The sequence below is a fragment of the Ursus arctos genome, unplaced genomic scaffold (genome assembly GCF_023065955.2).
Source record: "Ursus arctos isolate Adak ecotype North America unplaced genomic scaffold, UrsArc2.0 scaffold_16, whole genome shotgun sequence".
NCBI classification, from domain to species: Eukaryota; Metazoa; Chordata; class Mammalia; order Carnivora; family Ursidae; genus Ursus; species Ursus arctos.
This window is the reverse complement of record NW_026622830.1, coordinates 30,375,198-30,401,971: the sequence shown is the minus strand read 5'-3', so window position 1 is coordinate 30,401,971 and position 26,774 is coordinate 30,375,198. Positions and strand designations below refer to the sequence as shown.

General features: G+C 48.8%; 1 protein-coding gene across 1 annotated transcript; it reads left to right on the top strand.

Annotated features, from left to right (window-relative positions):
• Nucleotides 1-11,684: 11,684 nt before the first annotated feature.
• PROKR2 (prokineticin receptor 2) lies at nucleotides 11,685-18,619 on the top strand. The gene is made up of 2 exons (XM_026502844.4): nucleotides 11,685-12,142; nucleotides 17,698-18,619. Exons 1-2 carry the CDS (start codon nucleotides 11,685-11,687, stop codon nucleotides 18,389-18,391), a joined length of 1,152 nt encoding a protein of 383 aa, XP_026358629.1. The 3' UTR covers nucleotides 18,392-18,619.
• Nucleotides 18,620-26,774: the final 8,155 nt, after the last annotated feature.

Genomic DNA, 26,774 nt, shown 5'->3' with positions numbered 1-26,774 from the left:
TCCCACCAAGAGCTTTCTACTTTCAGAAAAACAGCAACAATCAATTCAAGGCATAACCTAGAAGCCAGACTCTAGCTCTGGGAAACTCAAACCCACCAGCTGGGCTTCAGAAAGGTCACGGGCGGGAACCGACTTTGGAAGGTGTGCGGAAGTCAAGGGGAAGCTGGGCAACTTCAGGACTCCCTGCAATTCGATATCCAGGGACTCAATTGAATTAGCCTGCCTTAAAGAACAGCAGCATCGCAGTCTGAACTCCAGCTCTGCAGAGCACAAAGCGGGGGGCATTCTATGGGAATCAGACACAGCCAGAGGAAAGCAATGCATATCAAGGAAGGCCATTTTGCCTTGAAAAAAAAGGTGGGTGCAGGGGTGGGGTTGGAACTGGGAGAGAGCAAGGTCACCTCTGGGTCTTCAGACAGTCAAGGCAATGTGGGGCTCGCTCCTTCTCCTCTTACCTTCCAGGGTAAGTATAAACATGAATATTTGCAATATCACATCTTAGCAGTATCCTGTCTGCCTTTTTCCTGTTTTTTTTTTCTCTTTAAGATTTCATTTATTTATTTGTCAGAGAGAGAGAGCAAGCACACAAGCAGGAGTGGAAGGCAGAGGGAGAAGCAGACTCCCCGCTGAGCAAGGAACCTGACGCAGGACTTGATCCCAGGACCCCAGGATCATGACCTGAGCCGAAGGCAGACGCTTAACCTACTTAGCCACCCATGCGTCTCCTTTTTCCTTTCTCTTACTCCAGCCTCATCTCCAGCTGGGGGGCACTCTCGGTTAGGAGGCCGGGTTTCAGTAAACACTATGTGTCTGTGTACGGCCTCTTTCAGCTTCTAACCCTGTTTTTGCCATGGGGAAGCCCCGTGGCCCCTGCTCGTCCTGCCCACACCCTCGTCCTCACCATTCCTTACAGAGAGCCCCTTGGGGGACAAGGACAGCTCTGAGTGGAGGAGAGAGTGCAGGTATCCTAAGACGCCGCTGGAAGCAAGCGTACCATTCGGACCAGTACAACCCCCACCCCCATCTCCCACCTACCGTTTCCTCCAAGTCAGGGGCAAGGGCACCCATGTTCCATGCCCTTGGATGCCTTTGTTTAAAGAGATCTTTCATCTCTTCTACTGAGTATGTCTGTGATGCGAGCAGTAAGGTTTGGGAGTTACAGTCTTCTCTATTGTCAGCTTACGCCGAAGTGATAGCAACGTGAAAAACGTGCCTCCAGCTGGACTGTGTGAACTCCTGAGCTGGGAGCCACCCCAGCACCTCATGACTCTCATCCCTATGGAAGCATCTCTGAACTTATATGTCAGTTGCTATTTAAAAAGACACACCTGTGCATGATTCAAACACTTATGGGGTATAGAGTTTCTCAAAAGCCATTTCCCGTTCCCTAAACAAGCTGTGCCTTTGTATAAGCCGGTACCTCTCACCTTCCCCAGCTTGGCCCCAGCACAGCTGCGCTCCAAGCTGCATGGAAAACCTCACACTGACTAGCAAAGCATGTTCCGGAGAGCCCCGCCTCGAACAGCCTGTTGATTTGTTCCTGGTCTTAACTTGCTGTTCCTGGGCCCTGTGTGTTCTTTAAGTGGCATTTCCAACTACTAGAGGTTCAAAAATGTCCACGCTGAATTAAATATAGGGGGAAAGCTCAACACTGCTTTTTTACTTAAGGAAAAAGGGTATTCACACAGCCGTGGCTGTTACAAGAGATTGCAAGCAAGACAGCAAAATGCTGTTCTGCTGGGAAGATGCTCGACCGTTTTGCATCAGAATTCACTGAGGTCCACGTCTCAGAGTCAATGTTTTCCATCAAGGTATTCTTAGTTTCCACGCCATTTTTTTTTTTAAATGGGAACCCTGGATAAGAATAAATACTTGAAAAAAAAACCAAACAAACAACAGCAGGACAATCTTATTGGTATATGGGATGAGAATCCACCAGCTTGGGGCGTAGGCATGTGTATTTTGAGAAAGGTCTTAACACACGTTCCGATTTGAGAACTGCCATGTGGTCAGTCCAGTCCGGGTTGGAATGCTCATCGTCCCTGCTGTCCAGCACGGGTCTTGGGGATCTCATCCGTTCTTCTCCTGCTTTGTCCATGGCATTTGCTGCGATGCCATGCTCCCCACCTCCCCACCCCCACCCCTGCAGGCAGAGTGGACCAGAGCAAGAGCCTGAGTGAGGAATCCTGACCTCCGCCTGTTGCCCTGGCACTAGGGAAACCACAATTCTCAAGTTAGCACGACAGAAAGAGTCTGAAATTGGGAGCTGGTTTGAATCTCACCTCCGCCACCCACTAGCTATGGGACCTCTGGAACTTACTAACCTCCCTAAGCCTATTCTCTCCTGCATGAGAATACCTGGATCTGATAGGGTTCTTGACAGCAAGCAACCGTATCTAATCCCGGATAACTTAAGCCCAAAAGGGTAGTTAAGGAGCCCGCAGGCTGGTGCATGGAGTCAGGCAGCCCTGGGATCCAAGAGGCGGGAGCAAATTGTGGTAGATTGTGTTGCGATTCCTCACTCCTCCTTGCCTACGTGCCCTTTGCAATGTAACTTCGCGGTACCCTCCCGTAGTAAGGAGGGTGACCTGCTCCCAACTGGGACGCTCTGCTACGTGACTTGCTTCAGCCAATGGGATGTTAGCGGACGCGCTGCAGGAGAGGCTCGGAATATTGGGACTTGCTTGCTTCTTCACCTCTGCCCCCACCACGAGGACACGCTCAGATGAACCTGCTAGAGGGCCCACCAAGAACTGCAGCACAACCATGCAAAGTAACGCCCCATGGCCAATGTTCACACACACACACACACACACACACACACACACACACGCACACACTCTCTCACGATTTCTGTGCATGCCTTCCAAATGACAGCAATGACATCTCTTTGCTGGAGGACTCTCTGATCCCAAGATTCTGCTGTCCTTGGGCCAGGCGCACTGAGCAGACTGGGGAATTAACACCCCTCCCGCCAGAACTGTCCTCGGGAGTTGACTGCGAGCTCCCGCACCCCCTCTGCTGGTAGAACTCTGGGGCGCCTGTTCCATGCTTCCTCCCAGAGTTTCCCCAGTGCAGTTAAGTTCCCTTTGCCCACAGGGGTAACTGGCATGGTTTCGAACCATTTTGTTGGCTGCTATCCCTTCCCTGTCCCACTTTTCTACTCCCCTAACGTCATTTCTTGGGATCACCTCCCCAGTAAACTTGGTGCCCTCAAATCTTTATCTCAGGATTTGCTTTTAGGGGAACCCAAACTCAGACAGCCTACTTTCACCGTGGGGGCATGAACCAAGTCACATTCCTTTTACGATTCAAGTTAAATATCTCAGAGACCTATGTTGCCCATAGAGAAAACGGCTTTCCTTCCTCCCCTGACTCCTCCCATGTGAGCTCAAGCATCCCCAGAGTTTAGGGTGGTTGGCATTTGAATGTAAATAATAAAGGCCAGATAACAGGGATCACTTCTAAGGGGCTGGGTTGCGGAGAAGGGACAGAGGAGGCATTTGACCTTTGACTTTCTACGTTATGTGAATTTGTTCCCCATGTTGGCCCCCAAATTCTGCCTCAGGTGACATACGTGAGGAAGGAGTTTATGTCCTTCCCTGAGCTCGGGGAGAGACAGCATGTGAGCACGTGGGCCTTCACCCCAAGGGAGAAGCCCAGGAGGAACACAAAATCAACACCCAAGTACCTCCTTATAAAACTAAGCCCTTTCCAAACCCAGCCAAACATGGCTCTTGGCTTGAAAGTCCTCAGTCTTTCTGATAATCTATGTTGTAGTCCTCTTACTTATCCATCCTTCCAGAGAACAATGCCATTCCCACCCAGAGGGTTGTATTAACTAAACTTGCCTTTACTGAGACCTTGATGACCTGCTTCTTGGGGACTTTGCTCTCTCAACCCACTCTGTCCCTACCACTGTCTCTTTCTGAGGGCTCTGAAAACATCTGGAAGCAGTTTTAAAAGCAGTCACAAATTTCTAACCAAAAATCTAACTTTCATGCAAACTACCATGTTCTTTCTTTTTTTAAAGATTTTTTAATTAATTTATTTGACAGAGAAAGAGATAGTGAGAGAGAGAGAGAGAGAGTGCAACCAGGGGGAGCGGCAGGCAGAGGGAGAGGGAGAAGGAGAAGCAGACTCCCCGCTGAGCAAAGAGCCCGATGCAGGACTCGATCCCAGGACCCTGGGATCATGACTTGAGCCCAAGGCAGACGCTTTATCGACTGAGCCACCCAGGCGCCCCAACCTAGCATATTATTGTGTCTCCTGAGCCTGATGCCTCACCTCACTCCCGACTTTCATCTTCCTAGCACTGCCCGGGAAGCAGATGGAAACCAGACAGAGAAAAATACCCTACCTGGGTCAGGTGAGTCAACCAGCATGTCTTACAGAGCCACTCCTTCCAGAATGCTGTGAAAACTGGGTAGATGGAATGAAGGGCAGAAGCCAGTGCCAACGCACCTTGAACCATTAATTATATCCCACCTTTCCCAACAATAATTCGGAAAGCTTGATTACAGTTGCTTGCAAAGTAATTTAAAAGTTTACCTAAAAATGTGTCTACAGTTGATAACAAGGGCAGCTTCTTAATTTGATGATTAATTACTCCATGAGAGACACACAGAGACACAGAAAAATAACTTGAGGTGACCTTCTCGGGAACAGTGCCCTCCCTACCACACGGGATGACTGAGAGGACACCCTGCATTCAGAACCGAGGTCAAGTGTGAGAGACCAGCATCGCTGAGAAATCCTGCTTTTGGTGATTGCGTTCTTAGGGCTTCGACAGATATTTGCTTATTGATCCTGGTGCAGCCCCCCTGGCGCTCACTTCCACCAAAGACCACTTACCAGGCAAGTGCAAAATGGCGAGACCCCTATGGACTTGAACATGGCAATATCTACCCAAATTATTTTTTTTATTTTATTATTTTATTATTATTTATTTTTATTTTTATTATTATTATGTATTATTATTGCTTTCAGCAATACCACTTTTAGGAATTTACTACCCAATTTATTATCGTTTGCACACATACAAGTAGATGTGACATACAAAGTTATTTACCAAAGCCCTGGTAATTTTATATTATGGCATTACGGATAGCACTATATTAGCCAAAAATTGGGAAATAACCCAATTTGTAATTTAACGTAGTTTAAAACTATTAAGCCAATGTGTCTGGCAATAGGGAACTTAAAAAAAACCCTGTAGTTTTTTGTAACAGACTACAACTATAAAAGAATGAAGTAACCCTCCGTATTTTGATATGGAAACTTCTTTGAGGGGAATAAATGAGAATATATCATTGAATTTGCCAAAAGAAACACTGGAAGAATAGATAGGAAACAAAGCAGGCAAGGGGAAATAATAGAGGGGGACAGGGGTAAGAGGGATGCTTCTCAATGTATCATTTTGTATATGTTTTGATTTTTGAATCATGTGAATTTTCATTGATTCAAAGAAATGTTAATGATAATGTGGTATTGGATAAAAGACATTTTTTTAGAAGATTTTATTTATTTATTCGACAGAGATAGAGACAGCCAGCGAGAGAGGGAACACAAGCAGGGGGAGTGGGAGAGGAAGAAGCAGGCTCATAGCGGAGGAGCCTGATGTGGGGCTCGATCCCATAACGCCGGGATTACGCCCTGAGCTGAAGGCAGACGCTTAACCGCTGTGCCACCCAAGCGCCCCATAAAAGACATTTTTAATCACATTTTAATCGAGTGGAAGTAGGGAAGTTCAGGTTGTTTGTTTCCAGTTCCTTGTTATACTAAACAAGGCTGCTCTCAACGTCTTTGTAGTGAAATCTTCAACTGCTCCATTCATTATTTCCACAGGAAAAAAACCTTAAAATATAATTTCTGCATTAAAGGATGTAAAATGTCCAAGGCTTTTTATATGTATTAACAAGTCAAGCTCCGGAAAATCTGTAGCTACTTTTGAAAACAGATTTTATTCTTTAGAGAGATTTAGGTGCACAGCAAAATGTAGCTGAAGGTACAGATATTTCTCATACAACCCCTGCTCCCACGCAGGCATAGCCTCCCCCATTAATTACCAACATCCCACGCCAGAGTGCTACGATTGTTGGAATCGATGAACCTACACTGATGCATTATTATCACCCAAAACCCATAATTCACATTAGGCTTCACTCCTGCTGTGAGACATTCTACCGGTTTGAACGATCGTGTAATTGACATGTATCCACCATCATGGTATCAAATAAAGTAGTTTCACTGCCCTAAAAATCGTCCGTGCTCCGACTCCTCTTGCTAACCTCTGGCAATCACTGATCTTTTTACTGTCCCCATGACTTTGCCTTTTCCAGGATCTTCTAGAGTAGAATCACACAGCGGGTGGGCTTTTAGATGGGCTTCTTTCACTCGGTAATAACGCATTTAAGGTTCTCCCGAGTCTTTTCACGACTTGATGGATCGCTCATTTCTTTGTAGCACTGGATGATATTCTATCATCTGGGTGTACTCTGGTTTATTGATCCATTCAACTACTGAAGGACATCTTGGTTGCTTCCAAATTTTGGTGATTATGAATAAAACTGCTATAAACGCCCATGTGCAGGTTTTTGGGTAAATTTTAAACTGCTCTGGGTAAATACCAAGCAATGTGATTGCTATATCTTATGGTAAGAATATGTTTAGTTTTGTAAAGACCCACCAAAACTCCCAAGTGGCTGTACCATTTTGCATTCCCAGCACAAATGAATGAGAGTTCCTGAGTCTCCAAGTCCTCACCAGAGTGTGGTGATGTTCTGGACATTGGCCATTCTAATAAGTAGGTAGTGGTATCTCATTGATGTTTTAATTTGCATTTCCCTGATGATAGATGTTTACTTACCATCTGTATATCTTATTGTGAGGTGTCAGTGAAGGTGTTTGGCCAAATTTTAATTCGTTTGTTTATTTTCTTATTGATGAGCTTTAAGAGTTCTTTGCGTATTGGGGGTAAAAGTCCTTTATCAGATGTGTCTTTTGCAAATATTTTCTCCCACTCTGTGGTTTGCCTTTTAATTTCTCTTGACAGTGTCTCTTGCAGAACTGACATTTTTAATCTTAATGAAGTCCAGCTTCTTAATTCTTTCTTTTATGATCCTGCCTTTGTTGTTTTATCTAAAAAGCCATCACCAGGGGCGCCTGGGTGACACAGCGGTTAAGCGTCTGCCTTCGGCTGAGGGCGTGATCCCGGCGTTATGGGATCGAGCCCCACATCAGGCTCCTCCGCTAGGAGCCTGCTTCTTCCTCTCCCACTCCCCCTGCTTGTGTTCCCTCTCTCTCTGGCTGTCTCTATCTCTGTCGAATAAATAAATTTAAAAAATCTTAAAAATAAATAAATAAAAAGCCATCACCAAATCCAAGGTCATCTAGATTTCCTCCTATGTTATCTACTAGGAGTTTTATAGTTTTACATTTTACAGTTGAGTCTGTGATCCCTTTTGAGTTAATTTCTGTGACAGCTATAAAGTCTGTGTCTAGATTGATTTTTTTACATGTGGATGTCTAATTATTCCAGAACTATTTGTTGAAAAGACTTTTTCTCCATTGTACTGCCTTTTCTCCTTTGTCAAAAATTAAAAGACTATCTTTATGTGGATCTATTTCTGGGCTCTCTGTTCTCTTCCATTGATCTATTTGTCTATTCTTTCACCCATACCACACTGCCTCGATTACTGTAGCTTAATAGTAAGTCTTGATATTGGTTAATGTCAGTCCTCCAACTTTGACTTCTTCAGTGTTGTATTAGCTATTCTGAATCTTCGTATAATCTTTGGAATCTGTTTGCGGAAATCCACAAAATAACTTGCTGGATTTTGATCAGGATTTTATTGACTCTATGGGTCAAGTTGGGGAAAACGGACATCTTGACAATATTGAGTCTTCCTATCCGTGGACATGAAATATCTCTCCATTTATTTAGTCCTTCTTTGATTTCTGTCATTAGGGTTATGCCGTTTTCCTCATATGGACCTTGTACATATTTTGTTAGATTTATACCTATGTATTGTGTTGTGGCGGCTACTGATGTGAGTAGTATTGTATTTTTAATTTCAAGTTCCACTTGTTCATCCCTGATATCTAGAAAAGCATTTGACTTTTGGGGGGAGGGGCAGAGGGAAAGGGAGAGAATCTTAAGCAGGCTCCACGTCCAACCCCAAGGGGGCTCCATCTCACAACCCTGAGATCATGATCTGAGCCGAAATCAAGAGTCTAGCATTTAACCACAGAGCCACCCACGCCCTCAAAGCATTTGACTTTTATATATTAACCTTGTATCCCGAAACTTTGTTATAATCATTCATTAGTTCCAGGAAGTTTTTTTGTCAATACCTTCGGATTTTCTGCAGACATCAGGCCATCTGCCACACAGACCATTTGATTTCTTTCTTCCCAATCCGAATAAAGAATTTGCCCGATCTGTGTAAGAAAGCCAAGGGCCAGAGAGGTAATAGAAATTGCCTAAAATCAGAGCCTGGCGGAAGCAGGGTGGAGGGCTCTGGAAACAGGGCTCCAGACAGACAGGCGGAGGTCCAGCTGGGATGGTCTTTGAAAGGCCGAGGAATCTTGCAGTGGTGGATACGGGTATCGCAGGGTATGGCAGGGTTTGGGTGAGGACTTCAGGGTGGGAGATTTCAGCAGGGCAACCCGGGGGCCTCCTTCTCCACCACCACCCACCCCAAAGGGCCCATTCTGCACCCCAAAGTCTCCCCAGCACCAGCTCTCGGGCACAACGGAATGTAACCCAGCCTCCTCCTGAAGGAGTCGCCTTGTGCGGGAGCGGACGCTAGCACCGGGCTCCTGCCAAAGACCGGACACTCGGCTTGGCGGCTCCCGCGAGGCGTCTCGGCGGGGAACTGAGGGCCTTGCGGGTTCCTCGGAATCCGCACCCCCAACCCCAGCTGCTGAAGTCCCATTCACACTCGGGTGCGAGGACGCAGAAGCCCCTGCGAGCGGCCAACCCGGCGGACTGGGGATCCGTGCCAACGCAGCCAGCACTCAGCGCGCCCCGCGCCGGGGGGCACACCAGGTGCAGGAGCGCAGCGCCCACCCTGTGCCACTGAACAGAGGGAGGCCGGCTAGGGACCCCAGGGCGGAGTCGAGCGCGGGGCGGGCGGGGCGCACCGCGCCGGGTCCGAGGCGCAGTGCTGAACAGCAGGGGCGGAGCGCCAACTCCAGCGGGAAGACAGAGACCGCCACGCGCGGGGGAAGCGCGCTGGAGCGAGGAAGAAAGAAGGACACCCCGTACGCAGCCCCACGGCACGCGCAAGTCGGGGTCCCCCAGGACCAAACCGAGCGGCCAGGGCAGCCGAGCGAGCCGGGAGGAGGCGCCCAGGCACGTAGGTGCTGAGCTTTGCGCAGTTCAGGGTCTCCCTTGGTGCGGTGGGGGGCGTCTCCCAGGCTGGGGGTGCTGAACGCCTACTTCTTTCTCGGGGGGATTCCGGCGGCTTTGCCTCCCGCACCTTTCGGGAGGTGCTCGGGCTGGCTCCAAGTGGAGGAGGTTGGGCCGGGAGAGTCCGCCAGGGCCCGCCAGGACCGGGCGACGGGAAGCCGGGACTGGGGCGCGGGGGCGCGGGCGGAGGGGGCCGGGCCGGCGGGCGCTGGGCTGGCGGGCGCTGGGCTGGCTGGCGAGCGCCGAACTGCAGGGGAGGGCATGGGCGGGAGGCATCTTGTTGAAAGGTGGGCTCAAAAGGGAAGCCTCTCCTGGAGAATTCCCGCTCACCGGATCCTGCCCCTACCCCCAGTTTTCTTCTCGTCCGGAGGCCCCGCACGCTTCGCTTTTTGAGCCTGCATTTCTGACTCGATTCCCGCCCTTGTTGGGCGGCACCTTCGGGACCGCGCTGCCGCGCCGGGGGTGAGTAAGGGAGGGCAGGGGAGGGGAGAGGAGAGGGCTCCCGGAGCGGGTTGGTCGGGGGCAGGGAGTGCATCCCGCGAAAAATGGGGCCGGAACGTGCGCCACCCGGGTTCACGCGCTCTCCTCCGGGGTCTGGGGACTGGAGAGCCGCGGCGGGCGAGAGGACACGAGTCCCGCTTCCCCGTCTCGGGCGGAGAGCCGTCTGCGGGGATTGGGGCTTCGCGGGAGAGGGAGACGCCACCCGCACGGAGGACACCTCTGGCCGCGGACGCCGCTGGCACCTCATCTGTCGGAGGTCTTTACCTCGGGTACGCAGCGGGCGGACGCTCCGCAGGTTGGAGTGGCCCGGCCACCCTGCTACTGCTGTTCCTGCTGCGACGGTTCCTGTCCCTCGCTCTCCGCCTCCTCTGACAGGGCCTAGCCAAACCCCCTGTCCGGTTTGATCCACTTCTTGCATCTCGTGGCCCCCACACCTGGGGTCGTTTCCGGTGGTGTTAAGCGGGGAGAGGCGGGTCACAGCTTGATGGCTGGGGTCCTCATTCTGCGGGTTTGGGGAGCGGGGGGCTGAGTTCTGAGGCCCTCGGACGCCTTGAACCCAATGCTGTCCCCTGCCCTGAGGACTCAGTACTTCAGAGAGTTCGTTTTCCTTTGCCGTGGGCATCCTGAGGTACTGAGAACATAAAGGACTCAGGCAAGGAGGGACAGTTCAGCCCTGGGGCCCTCCCGGGTCCTCGCTGACACCACCTTCCCCCCCCCCCATTCTTGGGGACTGTGTTCGGTTAAAGTGGAGCAGCCACCACTTTCAGAGGACAGAGACCTTGGTGACAAGATGTGGTGCCTCCCAGTCAGGGCTGGTTCTGGTGGGGAACTGGGTGGGCGTCTGGTGAAGGGGACAGGGAGCTGATCAGAAGAGTGGGAGCAGGGAGAAGCAGACAAAGCACTTCTTTTTAGCACAGGGGAGAGGCAGCAGAAGTCCCTCCCATCCACAGTCCCCTTCACCTATGGAATCCTGGGCGGATCCTCATTCGTTGATCCCGCAGACTCCTGGCCTGCCCCTACGACATGCGGGGCCCTGGGCTAGGCAGCAGGAATTTGGTTTACAGGAAGATCGGGACTCAGACAGTATAAATCACTGGCCCGAGATGAGTCATCCTGTTCATGTGAACATGGATTTGGTGATTCCCACGTCCAGGGTTTGGCCAGGACATAGGGAGCAGTGCCCTGCTTTGGAGGAAAGACCCTGAGGCGTCCCAGTCCTCTGGCTTCGTTGTCCTTGACCAACAGATGGCGCAACTTTGTGACTGCTGGGGAAGCCTGGGCCAGCGGCCTGGAGCAGGCTTGTAAAACTTCGAGAAGACCCTGTGGGAGCCGGTGTTGGTGGGGAGGGGAGCGTGACCAGGGAGTCATCCTGGTCCTGGCCCCTGGGAGAAGAGCAAAGATGCAGGTCCTTCTTGGATGTCTTTGGAGGGTCCAATTCATCCTATCCCAGTACCGCCTGACAGCCGGTGGAAGATTTCCCAATTTCCAGATCTCATGTCTCCTCTCCCCTGTACCCCGGGAAGTTCTGTCTGAGGGAAGTCACTGGGTCTGGTTGGCCTATTCTTGGGGAACTCTGGGAGAATACTAAAAGGCATTCTCCTGCACGGTTCCCACTGGCTGTGTCTCCTTCCAGGGTCCGGGATGTTGTGTTGACTCTCCTCGGGGATGTGCGCAGGGCGCCAGGCTCGGTGAGTGGCGACAGCCGAAGGTCTGGACCCCCAGCTCAGCGCGTTCAGACCCCCACACCACTCCACCTGCAGTCATCACCATGGCAGCCCAGAATGGAAACACTAGCTTTGCCCCCAGCTTCGAGCCAGCTCAAGACCATACCTCCCCCTTCCCCTTCAACTTCAGCTACGGTGACTACGACCTCCCTCTGGATGAGGACGAGGACATGACCAAGACCCGGACCTTCTTCGCTGCCAAGATCGTCATCGGCGTGGCCCTGGCAGGCATCATGCTGGTCTGCGGCATTGGCAACTTCGTCTTCATCGTGGCCCTGGCCCGCTACAAGAAGCTGCGTAGCCTCACCAACCTGCTCATCGCCAACCTGGCCATCTCGGACTTCCTGGTGGCCGTCATCTGCTGCCCCTTCGAGATGGACTACTACGTGGTGCGCCAGCTGTCCTGGGAGCACGGCCATGTGCTCTGTGCCGCTGTCAACTACCTGCGGACCGTCTCACTCTACGTCTCCACCAATGCCCTGCTGGCCATCGCTATCGACAGGTGAGGCTGGTGTCGGCCGGGGGTAGAGACAGGGGCAGGGCCGGGCTGCCCCTTCCCTCCCTTCAGCTCTGACAGGTTGGCGCTGCCGCGGATCTACGTGCCGGCTCACCTGTCCGGGGCAGGAGGAGACCCGGCTTCTCCACCTGGGGCTCAGGTTCCCCCCAAACATGGGCAAGAGCGAGGCACCCGAGCCCCCCAGCTCTGGGCCACGCCTGCAGATCCCACATCTGCCGCAGATCGGCATGCCACCTGACCGTGAGTAGCCTCAAACGCAAACGCAAGAGCAGAAAGCCTGGGCAGCTTACTCCGTGGAAACCACTGGAGACCTCAGCAGGGCAGCTTCCGGTCAAGATCACATGTACCAGGTTTTTCCTGCCCCCATTCTCCAAATCAAGATCTAGAACATTTCCAACTCCCTTATGCCCCGTACCAGTCAGTCCTCCCGCCCCAGCAGTCTGATTTCGCTCAGCACAGTTTAGTTTTGCCTGTTCTTTAACTTCATAAAAACGGAATCTTACAGTAATGTACCCGTGTTCCTGGCCGCTTTGTTGTAGAGCTGAGTTTAAAATGAGGTAATGGCTTATTTGTAGAAAAGGGGGAAGGACATCCTTCCCTTTGTTTTCTTGCATATATCCATGTGCTCATTTGCATACATTTGCATGAGATGTTCTGGAAGTCCTTGCTCTATTATAAATTTATACAATTTATAAAATTTCTAGTAGCAGCTTATGACAAATCTTACATGTGTTTTAATTATGGAAACAGCTACAGGCCAGCGTCAGACCACCAGTGGCTCTGTTCCATGGGGGCGGTTGCTGCCATCCTCTGGGGCCTCGGAGTGCTGACACTCAAATGATGTGGTTTTTTAAACACGTTTTTTCTTTTTGGTCTCCTTTGAGCTCATCCGTTTTTTCCTTGTTCTTGGTACTATTTAGGTTTGTGATTCCTTTTAATCAGCCAGTTGAATATTTTCCATAAGGAAATGCACACCGAGGTAGAAGAGCCATCTTTTTTTGGGAACATAATTCCTGCAGGAAAAACCATTTGGTTTTTACAGCTCTGAGGCTCTTCACCCGTAAAACCGGTGTTTATAAAATGTAACTGTCAAGCAGAGGTACAAAATTGCCCAGGGCCAATGATACAAAGTCAGATCCCTCGGCCCCACCCCAGCCCCACTGAATGAGAATCCCTTGAGCTTGTCCCAGGGATCCCCGTTTTTACTCAATTCCCTGAGGGATTCTGATGCTCACTCGGGGAGAGTTATCACTGTTCTCATCCTCTTGGTCCCATTGAAACCTTTGTCTTTATCAAGTTGGGGGTTTGGGGCAACATAGGAGTTTCTTAGGAAGCAACTGTCCAGTTACAACACAAAGAGTGGTTCCTTTTTCATCCCAAACCAGCTTCCCGGCTCCAGTTCACCGGTCACCTAGGCTGGAACATTACCATCATTTTTTTTTTAAGTTTTTATTTGAATTCCAGTTAGTTAACATACAGTGTAATAGTAGTTTCTGGTGTACAATATAGTGATTCAACACTTCCATACCACACCTGGTGCTCATCACGATCCGTGCCCTCCCTAAGCCCCACCACCTGTTTCTCCCATCCCCCCACCCGCCTCCCCTCTGGTAACCGCCCGTTTGTTCCTCATTGTTAAGATTCTGTTTCTCAGTTTGAGTCTCTCTCTCTTTTCCCCCCTTTACTCATTTGTTTCTTACATTCCACACATAAGTCAAATCATATGGTATTTGTCTTACTCTGACTTATTTCACTTAGCAGTATACTCTCTAGCTCCATCCACGTCATTGGAAATGGCAAGATTTCATTCTTTTTTTATGACTGAATAATATTCCAGTGTGTATATGTGAATAATATTCCATATATATATATAATCTTCTTTACCCATTCATCAACTGATGAACACTCGGGCTGTTTCCATCACTTGGCTGTTGTAGATAATGCTGCTCTAAATATAGGGGTGTGTGTATCCCTTTGAATTAGTGTTTGTGTATTCTTTGGGTAAATACCCAGTAGTGGGATTGCTGGATCGTAGGATAATTCTATCTTTAACTTCTTGAGGAGTCTCCATACTATTTTTCACAGTGGCTGAACCAGTTTACATTTCACCAACGGTGCACAAGAGTTCCTTTTTCTCCACATCTTCACCAACACCTGTTGTTTCTTGTGTTTTTAATTTTAGCCCTTTTGACAGGTGTGAGGTGGTAACTCATTGTGGTTTTGCTTTGTGTTTCCCTGATGATGAGTGACGTTGGGCATCTTTTCATGTGTTTGTTGGCTATTTGTAGGTCTTCTTTGGAGAAATGTCTGCTCATGTCTTCTGCCCATTTTTTGATTGGATTATTTGTTGTTTCCGGTTGAGTTGGTAAGTTCTTTACGTGTTCTGGATACTAACCCTTTATTAGTGATGTCATTTGCAGATATCTTCTCCTGTTCCAGAAGATGCCTTTTAGTTTTGTTGATTGTTTCCTTTGCTGTGTAAAAGTTTTTTTATTTTGATATAGACCCAATAGTTTATTTTTGCTTTTGTTTCCCTTGCCTCAGGAGACCTATCTAGAAAAACGTTGCTACGGCCGATGTCAGAGAGATTATTGCCTGTGCTCTCTTCTAGGAGTTTTTACGGTTTCAGGGCTCACACTTAGGTCTTCAGTCCATTTTAAATTTATTTTTGTGTATGGTATAAGAAAGTGGTCTAGTTTCATTCTTTTGCACGTAGCTGTTCACTGGAGTGCGGGAAGCAGAGCCTGAGATGCAAAGGTGTGGGGTGTTCTGGAAATGCTGTGCAGCTAGCCAAGAGGACTCTGGAAGCAGAACTAATTTAGGACCCTCTCTCTCTTTCTCTTTCTCTCTTTCCCTCTCCCCCCCCCCCAGTACAGTTCCAGCATGAAAAGTATCTCGGTAACCAATGCCAGAGAGAATTTCTACATTCCTACCTATGCGGTCGTCAGCTCTTAAATTCCAATATTTTCTTGTCCCGTAACACCTTCCTCATTATAAAAGATGTTCTGAAGTGCAGAGTTGCCATCAAATAAATCAGAAAGGAAAGAACACTGGCCTAGGAGTTACTCAGAACATCTGGGTTCCAAGTTGTGCACTTAGATAAATCCCTTATGCTCCTGGGACTTAAGTTTCTTCATCTGTGAAATGGACGTAATAATAACTTTGCTGACAACCTCTCCAGCTTCTTGTCAGGTTCAGAGAAGGTAAACAGACATGAAGCATGTTGGAGGCTATAGGTCTTTGTTAAAACCGATCGTTTTCCACGACTTGTCCATTGGCAAGAGGGACATCCGGAAGGTCTTTTTTACCATCTGTCTGCTTGGCTGTGTGTGTCCGGAGATCTGCACTCTCCTAGGGTCTCTATGAGAGGTCTCTATGAAACCAGGTCCTCTGCACATGAACCTCGCTCTTCTTCTGGCTGCGGCATCCAGAAGTGCTAGTAGATAGCCCTTCTGCTATTTCTACATAGTAGGACAGGCAAGTGCACAGGGAGGCCTGTGTCTCTCACACCCACCTGTGTCGGGCTTGGAGGTTTATCTAATTGAGTGTGCAGTGGTCCCTATGCAAAGTGAGAGTTTGGCCATCTATCTTTCTTGTCATTTTGCCTTACCTTTCAGTTGGTTTAGAAACCTGAGTGCTTTTTATTAGGCTCTCATTTCGTACAGCCTGAGATTCCATGTGCTGCTTTGACATCTTCGGGCCCCACAGGGCCCCCAAGGTCCCTAGCCATGAGGTCCTCTGTTCTTGTCCACCCAGCAGGAAAGGCTCCTGACCTGCTCTTCCTGTTTCTCCTGGACCAGCTGCACCCCCAGTCCTCAACCTGATGGGTTTCCCCTCCCCACCAGCTGGCAAAATTATTCAAACAAGCCAATCGCATCCCCCCATGGGAATCAAGGGTCACTTCCCCTCTTGTCGCTCTAAAGCCTGCTGCCCACAGCCCCTGCTGGTTCATTCCATCCCTGAGTGCAACTCCCACGTGGCCCTGCAGCGCGGGCAGTGTCCCTCTCCCTGGGCTGTGAGTATATGTGACTAGTTAACGGCTGTTGATCCCACCTGCCCAGGGTCGGGTGCTGCGTGGTCATTCATCTCGTACTGGTTAGGTCAGGAGGACCCTGCCTTCAGCAACAGGGTGAAGAGGAGGTGGTCAGAATCTCAATATCTTCGTGAAGCATTCCCAGACCACGTCACTGACATAGTGACCGTGTCTTCCTTCAAGTTGTTCTTAACCCATCACTTAATTATTCTAGTTTTGGGATGGAAGAGAAGCTCTCTGAGGTCAAGGACTGTGTCCTCTTCTACGTCGTGTCCATGTACGTAGGTTGGGCACACAGCTGTTGTAGCAGATATGATCGATGCCCCCCTTGTCTCCCCTTGTTGCTGTCACTTCATGCACACCTGTCCACTCCCACTTGCCAACGCCTGCCTTTCTTCGTCTGAAGGCCTTCTCTGGCTCCCTCGCCAACGACTTACAACAGTTGGTGTATCAATATCCCGGCTTCCTCCCCCTCCGGGGTGAACCCCATCTGCTCCAGGGGCTCCTCGGCAGGAACAAGCATCAGCCGCCTCCAGCGAAGCCTCGCTCAGTAACACAGGCTGTACTGACGGCCTTCCCACGCCCACCCCACAAAGGGTCCAGCCTCTTTCCCAGGCAGTGCTGCTCACTGGATAGAGCAGGATAAAGCCTCATGCCCTGATGCTGCCTTATGACGTCAAGGCAGCTCACACACGTCGTCTGAGCTTGAGACAGCCCAGGGAGTGGGGGTGAAAGCTTTGTATCAGGAGCCTGGATTCTGGCCCCAGCACGAAGTGAGGCTGGTCACGTCATTTCCTTCTCTCATTAGACAGATTCCTTAGATTCCACGCCAAGCCCACCCCCTACTCTCCTTCCTGCTCGGTAATGCCGGATGACACCCTGGGGGGCAGGGAGGAGAGCCCTAGGCTACTGCCCTGAGAAGGTCCCCACCTCTCTCTGAGCTCCAGAGCCCTTCTTTCACCTCCCACCCATGAGGTATTTGGAATGAAGAGTTTTGAAAATATTAGGTTCTTGGGCAGAATGGCAAGACCGTAAGCCAAGGTGGTATCCATAGGACTAAGAGTAATAACGCCACCTGTATTCATTGAACACCTAGTCCATGCGAAGCATTTTACAAACATTATCATATTGAATATTTACAGCAGCCCCGCAAGGTAGGTGTCATTTTATCCCATGTTGCATTTGAAGAAACAGATCTCAGAAAGGCTGAGTGATTCACTCCAGAACCCAAAGCCAATGGGGGGGGGGAAGCTGGGATCTTTTCCACTTGTTTGACCAAAACTGGTGCAATTTCCACTAAACCACGGCACTCCTCCAAATGCCAAATGATGTTGCTAAAATAAGATGAAGCTTGTTGAAGCTGGATAATTACACTGGGGACTCGTTGTGCCACTCTGTCTGCTTCTGCGTCGTGTTTGTGCCCAGTTTCAGATGAATGTTTCCCAGCACACCTCGTTAGTCCTGATGGCTTTCCTCTCCCCCCCCCGCCCCCGCCCCGTCCCCCCAGATATCTCGCCATCGTTCACCCCTTGAAACCCCGGATGAATTATCAAACGGCCTCCTTCCTGATCGCTTTGGTGTGGGTGGTGTCCGTCCTCATCGCCATCCCGTCGGCCTACTTCACCACGGAGACCGTCCTGTTCATCGTCAAGAGCCAGGAGAAGATCTTCTGCGGCCAGATCTGGCCGGTGGACCAGCAGCTCTACTACAAGTCCTACTTCCTGTTCATCTTCGGCGTGGAGTTCGTGGGCCCCGTGGTGACCATGACCCTGTGCTACGCCCGGGTGTCCCGCGAGCTGTGGTTCAAGGCGGTGCCGGGCTTCCAGACGGAGCAGATCCGGAAGCGGCTGCGCTGCCGCCGGAAGACGGTGCTGGTGCTCATGGGGATCCTCACGGCCTACGTACTGTGCTGGGCGCCCTTCTACGGCTTCACCATCGTGCGCGACTTCTTCCCCGCCGTGTTCGTCAAGGAGAAGCACTACCTCACGGCCTTCTACGTGGTCGAGTGCCTCGCCATGAGCAACAGCGTGATCAACACCGTGTGCTTCGTGACGGTCAAGAACAACCCGATCAAGTACTTCAAGAAGCTGCTGCTGCACGGGCGGCCCTCGCACCATGGGAGCAAGTCCAGCGCCGACCTGGACCTCAAAACCAGCGGTGTGCCAGCCACGGAAGAGGTGGACTGTATCAGGCTGAAATAACCCGCCGGCGCCCCATGGCCCGAAAACCCGAAAGCCGGTGCTCCACGTATAATCCACACCGGGCTGCCCGGGGAAGGACAGCCGTGTTGCACACATCCCGGGCCTCAAGGGGCTCAGACTCGGGACAGGTGACAGCCACTGAGACTGCCTGAACACCTACTGTGTGCTGGCCGTACCAAGGAGATCCAACAAGGCTCCGAGAGCTGACGTTCAGCCATTACGTACTATGGGCAAAAATTCCATAACAAGACAAAATGGCAGAAGCTGTTGGAATCACCAAGCGAGGGGCAGTCAGGGGCCTCAGATGGTGATCTGCATTCAGTCTCCATCTCCCTACCCGCATTCTGTAGCTCGTCAGGGCAGGAACAGCAACAGGCGTTAGAATAAGCCAGTTAGACATGACGGGGAAACACAAGGATAAGTTCATCAGAGTGCGGGGTTTACAGCCTCATGGGAAGAGGGTTCATGCCATCCCGTTGAACTTTCCCACTCGGCTCCTACTGCCTCCCTAAAGATATTCTCTAGGATTCTGGCTGTGAGAAAAACAGTTTTCTCATAACCAGGCCATTAGGTTATCTACAATGGTGTAATTTCAAAGGAAAGGACTGAAAAAAAAAAAAATCTCTTTTCCACTGATGCTTGAAAGCTCATGGTTCTTTTGGGTGAAGATGTGCTGTCCCGAAATAAGGAACACACCCAGTTCCTGACACCTTAGTGTAAAGGATTTGGGGGGTTGTGAGGTCAGGGAGGAAGGGGATACAGTAAGGGGTGGAGCTTGCCACTGGCGACTAACACAGCCTATGTGCCTAAGGTCTAAGTGGCTTAGTGATCAAAGGTCTGCATCATTTTCTAGGACAAATCCTCTTTTGAGAACAAACGAAATGAGCTCTACTTGGAAAGGAAAGGCCTGGGTTCAAGCCTTAATTCTAAGATTCACATCACCTGGCTGCTTACTCCCTCTGCTTCTCGGTTTTGCTTCAGGGAAACAAGGATGTTGAGAACACCTCTTCTGTCTACCTTACAGGACTCTTGGGAGAGCCCATGGAGGCCATAGCTGGTGAAAGTAATTTTTTACCCTATCAGTGATAAGAACGAATCAGTGATATTGAACAGTTTGGATAAGGGAAACCCCATCCACTGTAACTTAATGTGAAGAAACACTCCCACTTTTTCATTCCTGTTTTTTGGACCAGAGACCCCTGAACTCTTCAAAATGCAGCCTATCCCCCAGACAAGAAAGGAACCCCTGTCCTGGGTTATAATGAGGAAGATTTAACCTCAGAATTTCAGTGACACTTGCCCCCTCTCCGCCCCCAACGTCTTCAGAAGTGTTGACAATCTTCCCTGCATGTTGACAAGCAGCACAGCCCAGGGCTGCATAATGTTTGTATTACACATCTGGGTGATTATGCATATGTCTTCTTTCTCCCTTGTTCCTTTTGAAGCAAGAGACTACAAATGGTACCTGGGTTGGGACTGACCCACCCACATTGGGATAACTCCTGCTTTTCTCTAGAAAAAGGGTTATGGGGTTATTTGCTTGTTTGTTTTTTAATTAATTGTTGGTTTGTTTACCCAACAGGGAAGCTTCAACCAACATTTTCTTCTGTCACCACCCAGCACACTCACCTTCAGCCCAATCACTGTACCTCAGAAAGTGCAAACTCACTTTAATATTAGCTTAAGCCAAATGGTTGGTAAGTTCTGTGTTTACAAAAATGACACAATGCATTTTTTAAAGCCAAGCAACTAAGTATTTGGGATTACCTGCTTTTTTACAAATATAACTGTGCTTTTATTTATTACCCCCATCCTGACTCTTCTCCTAATTAGAAGATTCTTTAAGAGTAGACTGGACACCAATTGTGTCTGACAAAAGAATTCAGACCCTTTTTCCTTTTTATCCTAAAATGGACCACCCTCCTTTAATTTAAATTCACCTGAAACAGCTTTTGTAAATATCGGTGCGTATTTGTGATTTTCCAGTGAGTAAGTGTTATATTGTTATCCAATTACATAATTAACATATGGAATGTTAACCACAGTGTTCAAATGTTTTCCCCACTGATCTTTTATCTATGTTAGTATATTTAGATATAAACAGTGTGTTTAGATATAAACCTAAACAGTTCAACCCTGAAACAGAGAGGAAACTTGTCGAAGGCGTATTCAGAACAGTGGCAGCTCACGCCAGCGCCCAGCCTGTCGGTTACATGCATGCAAAAACTACCCTGTGCTTGTGTTACCCCTTCGTTCTAAAATCGTCTCGTTTGTGTAATGAATACTGCTGTTTGCATGGAGACTGTCCATTCACCTAACTGGTGTTCAAGTAATAAATAGTAAGTTAATTGCATTTGTGTTTACTCTGTTCTTCTCAAGACTAGTTGATGATAAGTTTAAGATACTTTTAATGACTTCAGCTGTGTCCGCATTTGTACCTACTGTCATATGTTGAAAATTTAATCTCATTTGGCAACCAGGTCCATCTCTTTGGCCAGAATAAGAGAAAAGATGGCCTGTGATGAGGCTGTTAGAGGTGTTTCTTTCAACATCTGATATCCAGATAAGTTGATTCTCAAACTAAAGAAATTGAAAGATGGCTTTGGGTTCTCAGACATAAAAACCAATTCCAGACTTATGAGGGAGAATGTGACATGTGGGAGGTGATTAGAAAACTTTAAAAAGTTCTGTTTCTAGGGGGAAATGATGGCTTTGAAATGTATCTCTTCAATTTAACCATTATTCTCCCTCGGGCTCAAGAAGACACACACACACACACACACACATACACACACACACACACCAAAGCAGGAAATGGCCTTTTAAGGGTCTATGATTCAACTTACTCCTTGCTTAGGTGAGGAGATCTAAATTCCAAATGATGAAAAGATTTGCTTAAGGACACACAGCAGAACGCCTGTTGGAGCAAAACATTGCCCCAAGGTCTAACTCTGGTCGTGTGACCTGCACTCAGTCACTGTATTCCAGAGCCCAAAGGAGGATGACCTTCTCTCAGAACGTTTAAAGGGCCATTGAAACTGGTTTCCAACTTCCTGGGAGAATCTTACATCCCTCGAAAGATAGCTACCCTCCCTCTAGCAAGCAAAGAGTATATCCATGTGCCTTCATAACCCCGACTCCAAGATTCCAGAGAAACCAAAGAGAATTGTGCCAGGGCCTCTCTAGTGCTCCTGTGTTTCTTTTCCCCATGAGAGATGAAGGTCTGAACACATTGATTTGAAGGTATATGGAGCTATTTGGAAATAATGCTAGAGCACGAGGGAAAGCTGGTCGTGATGAGAGGTGACCCTGACCCGGGGAAGAGCAGATAACGGGAGAAAGGGTTCATATTCAAAGACAAAGCGAGTTTGGGGCCACCCAAGACAGAGCGTGCAATCTTTGCCCGAGTCACTAGCAGCTGGCCCCGAGCGGGGGTCATTCTTCATGCTTGCCAAGAACCAGATGCCTTCCAGTCACCAGGGGGGCCAACCTCCTGAGGTACGTCCATCGGACACATTACCTCCTGGAGTCGCTCGCACCACCTCCTCCAGTACCGACGTTCAAAGAGCTCCAAATATGATACGAGAAAAAATGTTGTTGGCGCTCTCTTCCGACTGAACACTGGTGACAGGCGAGGGTTCATTGGAACTTAGAAAGAATAAGTCCTCGCTGGACAGGGCAATAGGTGGGAGGTTTGTCTCCCAGAAGCAGGAAGGTCAGCGCTTGGAACAGAAGGCCACGTGGACACAGGCCCTTGCATCCTTTTACTGACTCTTCTTTTTTTTTTCCTTTTACTGACTCTTATACTGAATTTCCACAGATGAGTCACAGGCTGATAGGAAAGTAAGTGGTAGTTTCCAGAATCTTGTTTAATCTTGTTTAATCACGTTAATCCCAGCTCTGGATCCAACACAGTCCTTTGGCTGAACTCTGCTTTAGGGACGGCCAACTGTGTGCAAAAAAGGGTCTTCCACCCACTCCTCCAGTGTCTGCGCTGACTGCTGGGGAGGGACGGCGGTGATGGAGACGCAAGCCTGAAGCCTGAGCTGACTCTTGAAATAATATGTGGCTTGGGGACGCCTGGGTGGCTCAGTCGGTTACGCGTCTGCCTTCGGCTCAGGTCATCGAGCCCCACGTCAGGCTCCCTGCTCAACAAGGAGCTTGCTTCTCCCTCTCCTTCTGCCCCTCCCCCTGCTCATGCTCTCTCTCTCTCTCTCTCTCCCTCCCAAATAATTAAATAAAATCTTAAAAAATATATGTAGCTAATTCTGTGTTGAAATGGAGATACTGTAAACACAGAAATGGAAGGAATTCAGAAGACATTCCCTCCGGCCATGGGGATCAGAAAAGGTTGGGGTGGCAGGGTAGTTAGGCAGAGCCCTGGACCATAGTGAACAGTTGGGGGAGGGCATCCCAGGCAAAACGGTCAGAATGAACAAAGATGTAGAAGAGGGGAAATGAGATGGGATACACATGGAACGATTAATTGTTTGGTTGGCACAAAGAATGCAGAGTGTTTAAGGGGAGAACAGACTTGGGCAGCAAGCTGAAGAGCAGGATGGAGAAAGAGGCTAGGGGGTGGGGATGGCCTGAAAGAGCCTGGGCTGCACAATCATACAGAATCAGCTTCAAGCATTCCTGCTTAACTGTGTGCATTTGGAAGATACCTGACCCCTTATCCAGGCCTTCGTTCCTTGTGTATTAAATGGGGGTAATAAAAGTACCTCCATCATAGGATGATACATGGACAAATATATATCTTAGAAAAATGCCTAGTACATCAAGCAGTCAATAGATATTATCTATTATTTTTAGAATGATTAATTGTAGGAACAGAATTTCTTCTAGATGAATCCAGAACATTGTGTCATGTATAATGGATATAATATTTTGAGGTTATCAAACCAGAGTGTTTTTATTTTCTGTGCTTTCGAGTCTCTAGTCATCTTGGACTCCTAACCATACCAGGCCAGCTCAAACCACAGGATTTTTTTCCGTACTGTGAGGATGCCCTTCCACTGTTAAGCCCAAGCCAGGAAGTTTAATAATGACCTTCAGGAAGGAGACTATGATGTCGGGGAAGTCCTTTCTATAGAGGAAGACAAAAACAAAGACAACTCCTCCAGTCCCTATGAGATTAGGAAAGAAAGAAAAAATATTAATTGAACACCAGAGGTATTTGTCCTTGCTTTCTCCTTTAAAGCCTAAATCTAGGTGGTGGAGGCGGGAATGCAATAGAAGCATCTATGTTATAGGGAAGCTTAGGGTCAAGAAGTAGAGAGGCTCTAATGGAATGCTTCCCCAAGCTCACTCTTCCTCAAGAGCCTCTAAGAAGAGTCCTGCCTATGACCCAGAGAGATTGTGAACCGGCAGTGGAAGGGGCCACCATCTTGGTTGCCAGGTTCTGTGAGATTCTCTTGACATGTGGTAGCATGTTTAAGCCTCTATGTCATCTCACTTCATCATTTAAAGATGGTTAAATCCCCCCCACCCCACCTGGAAGTCCTTGATGTAGGAGTGAGATCAGTGGGCAAAGTGAAATGTGAGTTGTTATCAGGGCTCCCTTGTGAATAGCTGTTGGGAGAACAAGGCACCTAACCTCATCCAGGCGTAATTCAAAAAATAAGTTATCTCAGGACGCCTGGGTGCCTCAGTCACTAAGCGGCTGACTTCTGCTCAGGTGGTGATCTCTGGGTCCTGGGGTCGAGCCCCACATCAGGCTCCCTGCTCAGTGGGGAATCTGCTTTTCCTTCTCCCTCTGCCCCTCCCTCCACTCATGTGTGCTCTCTCTCTCTCAAATAAATAAATAAAAATCTTTAAGAAAAAATGTTCACTTTCCTTGGAGAAAGAAAGAGAAGGAGGGAGGGAGAAACCAAGAGAGAGAACACATAGTCACATGGCTTTCCACCTGATTAAACAGCAGCTCGCTGGAACACGTGAAGGGCGAAGAGGTATGCTTACAAAATTTGCAGATGGGGACTTCTGGAAGAGGTCCTCCTCTGTGGGACCTGGAATGTCAAAAGCCTTGAACTGCCTTCAGGAGCCCCCAAGGCATTCTCATAGATGGAGTTTCTCAGCACCAGAGAAAGTCCTGCCAAGGGGAGAGGGATGGATCCTGGGTGAGGCAAATCCTCTGTGTAGACACGGAGTTTCTAACAAAGTGAGTGGGAGTCCCATGATAAGAATGAAAGAGGGGGCGCCTGGGTAGCTCAGTCGGTTAAGTGTGGACTCTTGATTTTGGCTCAGGTCATGATTCAGGGTCCTGCAATGGACTCCCATGTCAGGCTCTGCACTGGGCTGGGCGTGGAGCCTGCTTAAGATTCACTCTCTTGCTCTCCCTCTGCCCCCCTCTCCAACTCGTGTGTGTGTGAGCACACACGCTCTCGAAATTTTTTAAGAATAAAATAAAACCTAAAAAAAAAAAAAAGAATGAAAGAGAAGTCGGTGCTCCCTTTTAAAGCAAGAACAAGATTTAAAAAAGTGTCTGTTTTCATCCCTTCCATTCAACCTGTAGTTGAAGTCAACATAATAAGATAAGAAAAAATATGTAAGAATTATAAAAGGCCGTTGCCCTTATTTGCAGATAATATAATTTTCTACATAGAAAAACCAAAAGAATCTACTAAAAACTAATAGAACTAATAAAAAAGTACAACAAGATAGTTGGCTATAAGATCTGGAAACAAAAATCAGTAGTGAACTTGACAAACTTATTCCAAAATTCAAGCCAAGTCACCTTTTTGAAGAAGAGACTTATTCTACCAGAGACCAATATTTATTATGAAGCTGTAGTCATTAAATAGGCCAAGGAAATAGAATATAATGCCCCAGAGACAGATACAGATGCATTTATATATGGGATTGGCAAAAAAAAAAAAAAAAATCAAATTTTCTCCAAAATGTGCAAGGCAAGACTCAAGAACTAATTTAATCTGTTACAGAGACATAAAGTGAGACTTTTATACACTTGACTTTTTTTTACCAAGAATTTACACGTCCAGCCTCCTCTCATACTCTATTGTGGAGGTGCTGAAAGGGATAAGGGGACCAGAGAGGAAAGGGAAATGCAGTCTGCCCCCTTCAGCCCTGTGTGAATGCCTGGATAGAGGTAATTGGATCATGGGGGGCGTATGTCAGGTATTGTTGGGTCACTAGCAGCAAAGTGAGCAGTGGTGGAGATGGAGCCATGATGCCCTGGCTACTGCCCGGTAGACAACCTCATGCAGGACTGAAGAGAAACTCCCCTGACATGAGGCCGGGAGGCTGGGAGGCTGGTCCCTGGATGACTCCACCCAAGCCCAGTCACTACCATATATCACCAACCGAATTCCTCTATTATGGGTAACACACCAGCAACTCCCTTCCTAAACATCCTGTAATCTCCCTTCATGTGCCAGAGACAGTGTTCCAGTGTCTTTGCCCATTTTTATAATACCCCTTTCTTTCCGCCTACTGTCAATAAGAGTAAGCCAAAGCTGCATCATCAAGAGCTATGATTCTGCCACCATACATGTATCACCATGTAAACCAGAGGGTGTGGGCTTCTGTTTCATGTGTCCTTTCCTGCCTGCCCCTGGTCTCATCCCTACTCAGACTCCTCTAACACCACGACGATAACCCTCAGCCTCCCTGCCTTCATCCTACCTACTCTAGTTTCTCTGGTGGACCTGGCTCTTTCTCGTGACTCTCCGACTGTTGGCTGCATCATGCTCAGGTCTAGGCTGCCCACCCCATTGGGACAGAGCAGTTTTAGACGCAGAAGGATTTCCCAGAGCAAACTGCATCCCCAAGTGAATCTCCACTGCCCAAGACCCCTGCCACTGGCCCTCACCAGAGAATGCCTCCCCCGCGTTAGCTCCAGCACAGACCTGTAACAATTCCTGGACCCTGCTCCATACCCCCCACGTTTATTCTATCTCCTTCTCCCCCTAACACGCACCGCTGCTGCCTCAGAAAATCAGTGCCACACAGACTGGGACCCTTGGAGCCTTTACTCTTTCTCCATGCACCAGTCAGAGCGTTCAAATGAGAAGACTTCAATGGAGGGACTATTTACAGAAGTGTGGGCGGGGCTAAGGGAACCAACAAGAGGTGATGGGGCTCCCAGACAACAGCAGCAGAGGGCAGCTTTACTGCCTTTAGGACTGGAGAGCAAGGGAAGGAAATGGGGACACAGGAGCTGGGAGAGAGCTGCAGGCTGTTGAGGGGCCGTTCCTGGAGGTTCGGAGCCAGCGTCAAAGCAGGGGCAGGGATAATACACTCCGAGCTCTCTCTCCTGCTGCCTTCCAGACTCAGATGCCTCCCATTGGTCAAACCCAGCAAGAATCCAGCTGGCATGTGAGCCCTCAAAATGCACCCCTAGGGTCAGTCTCCAAGCACAGAG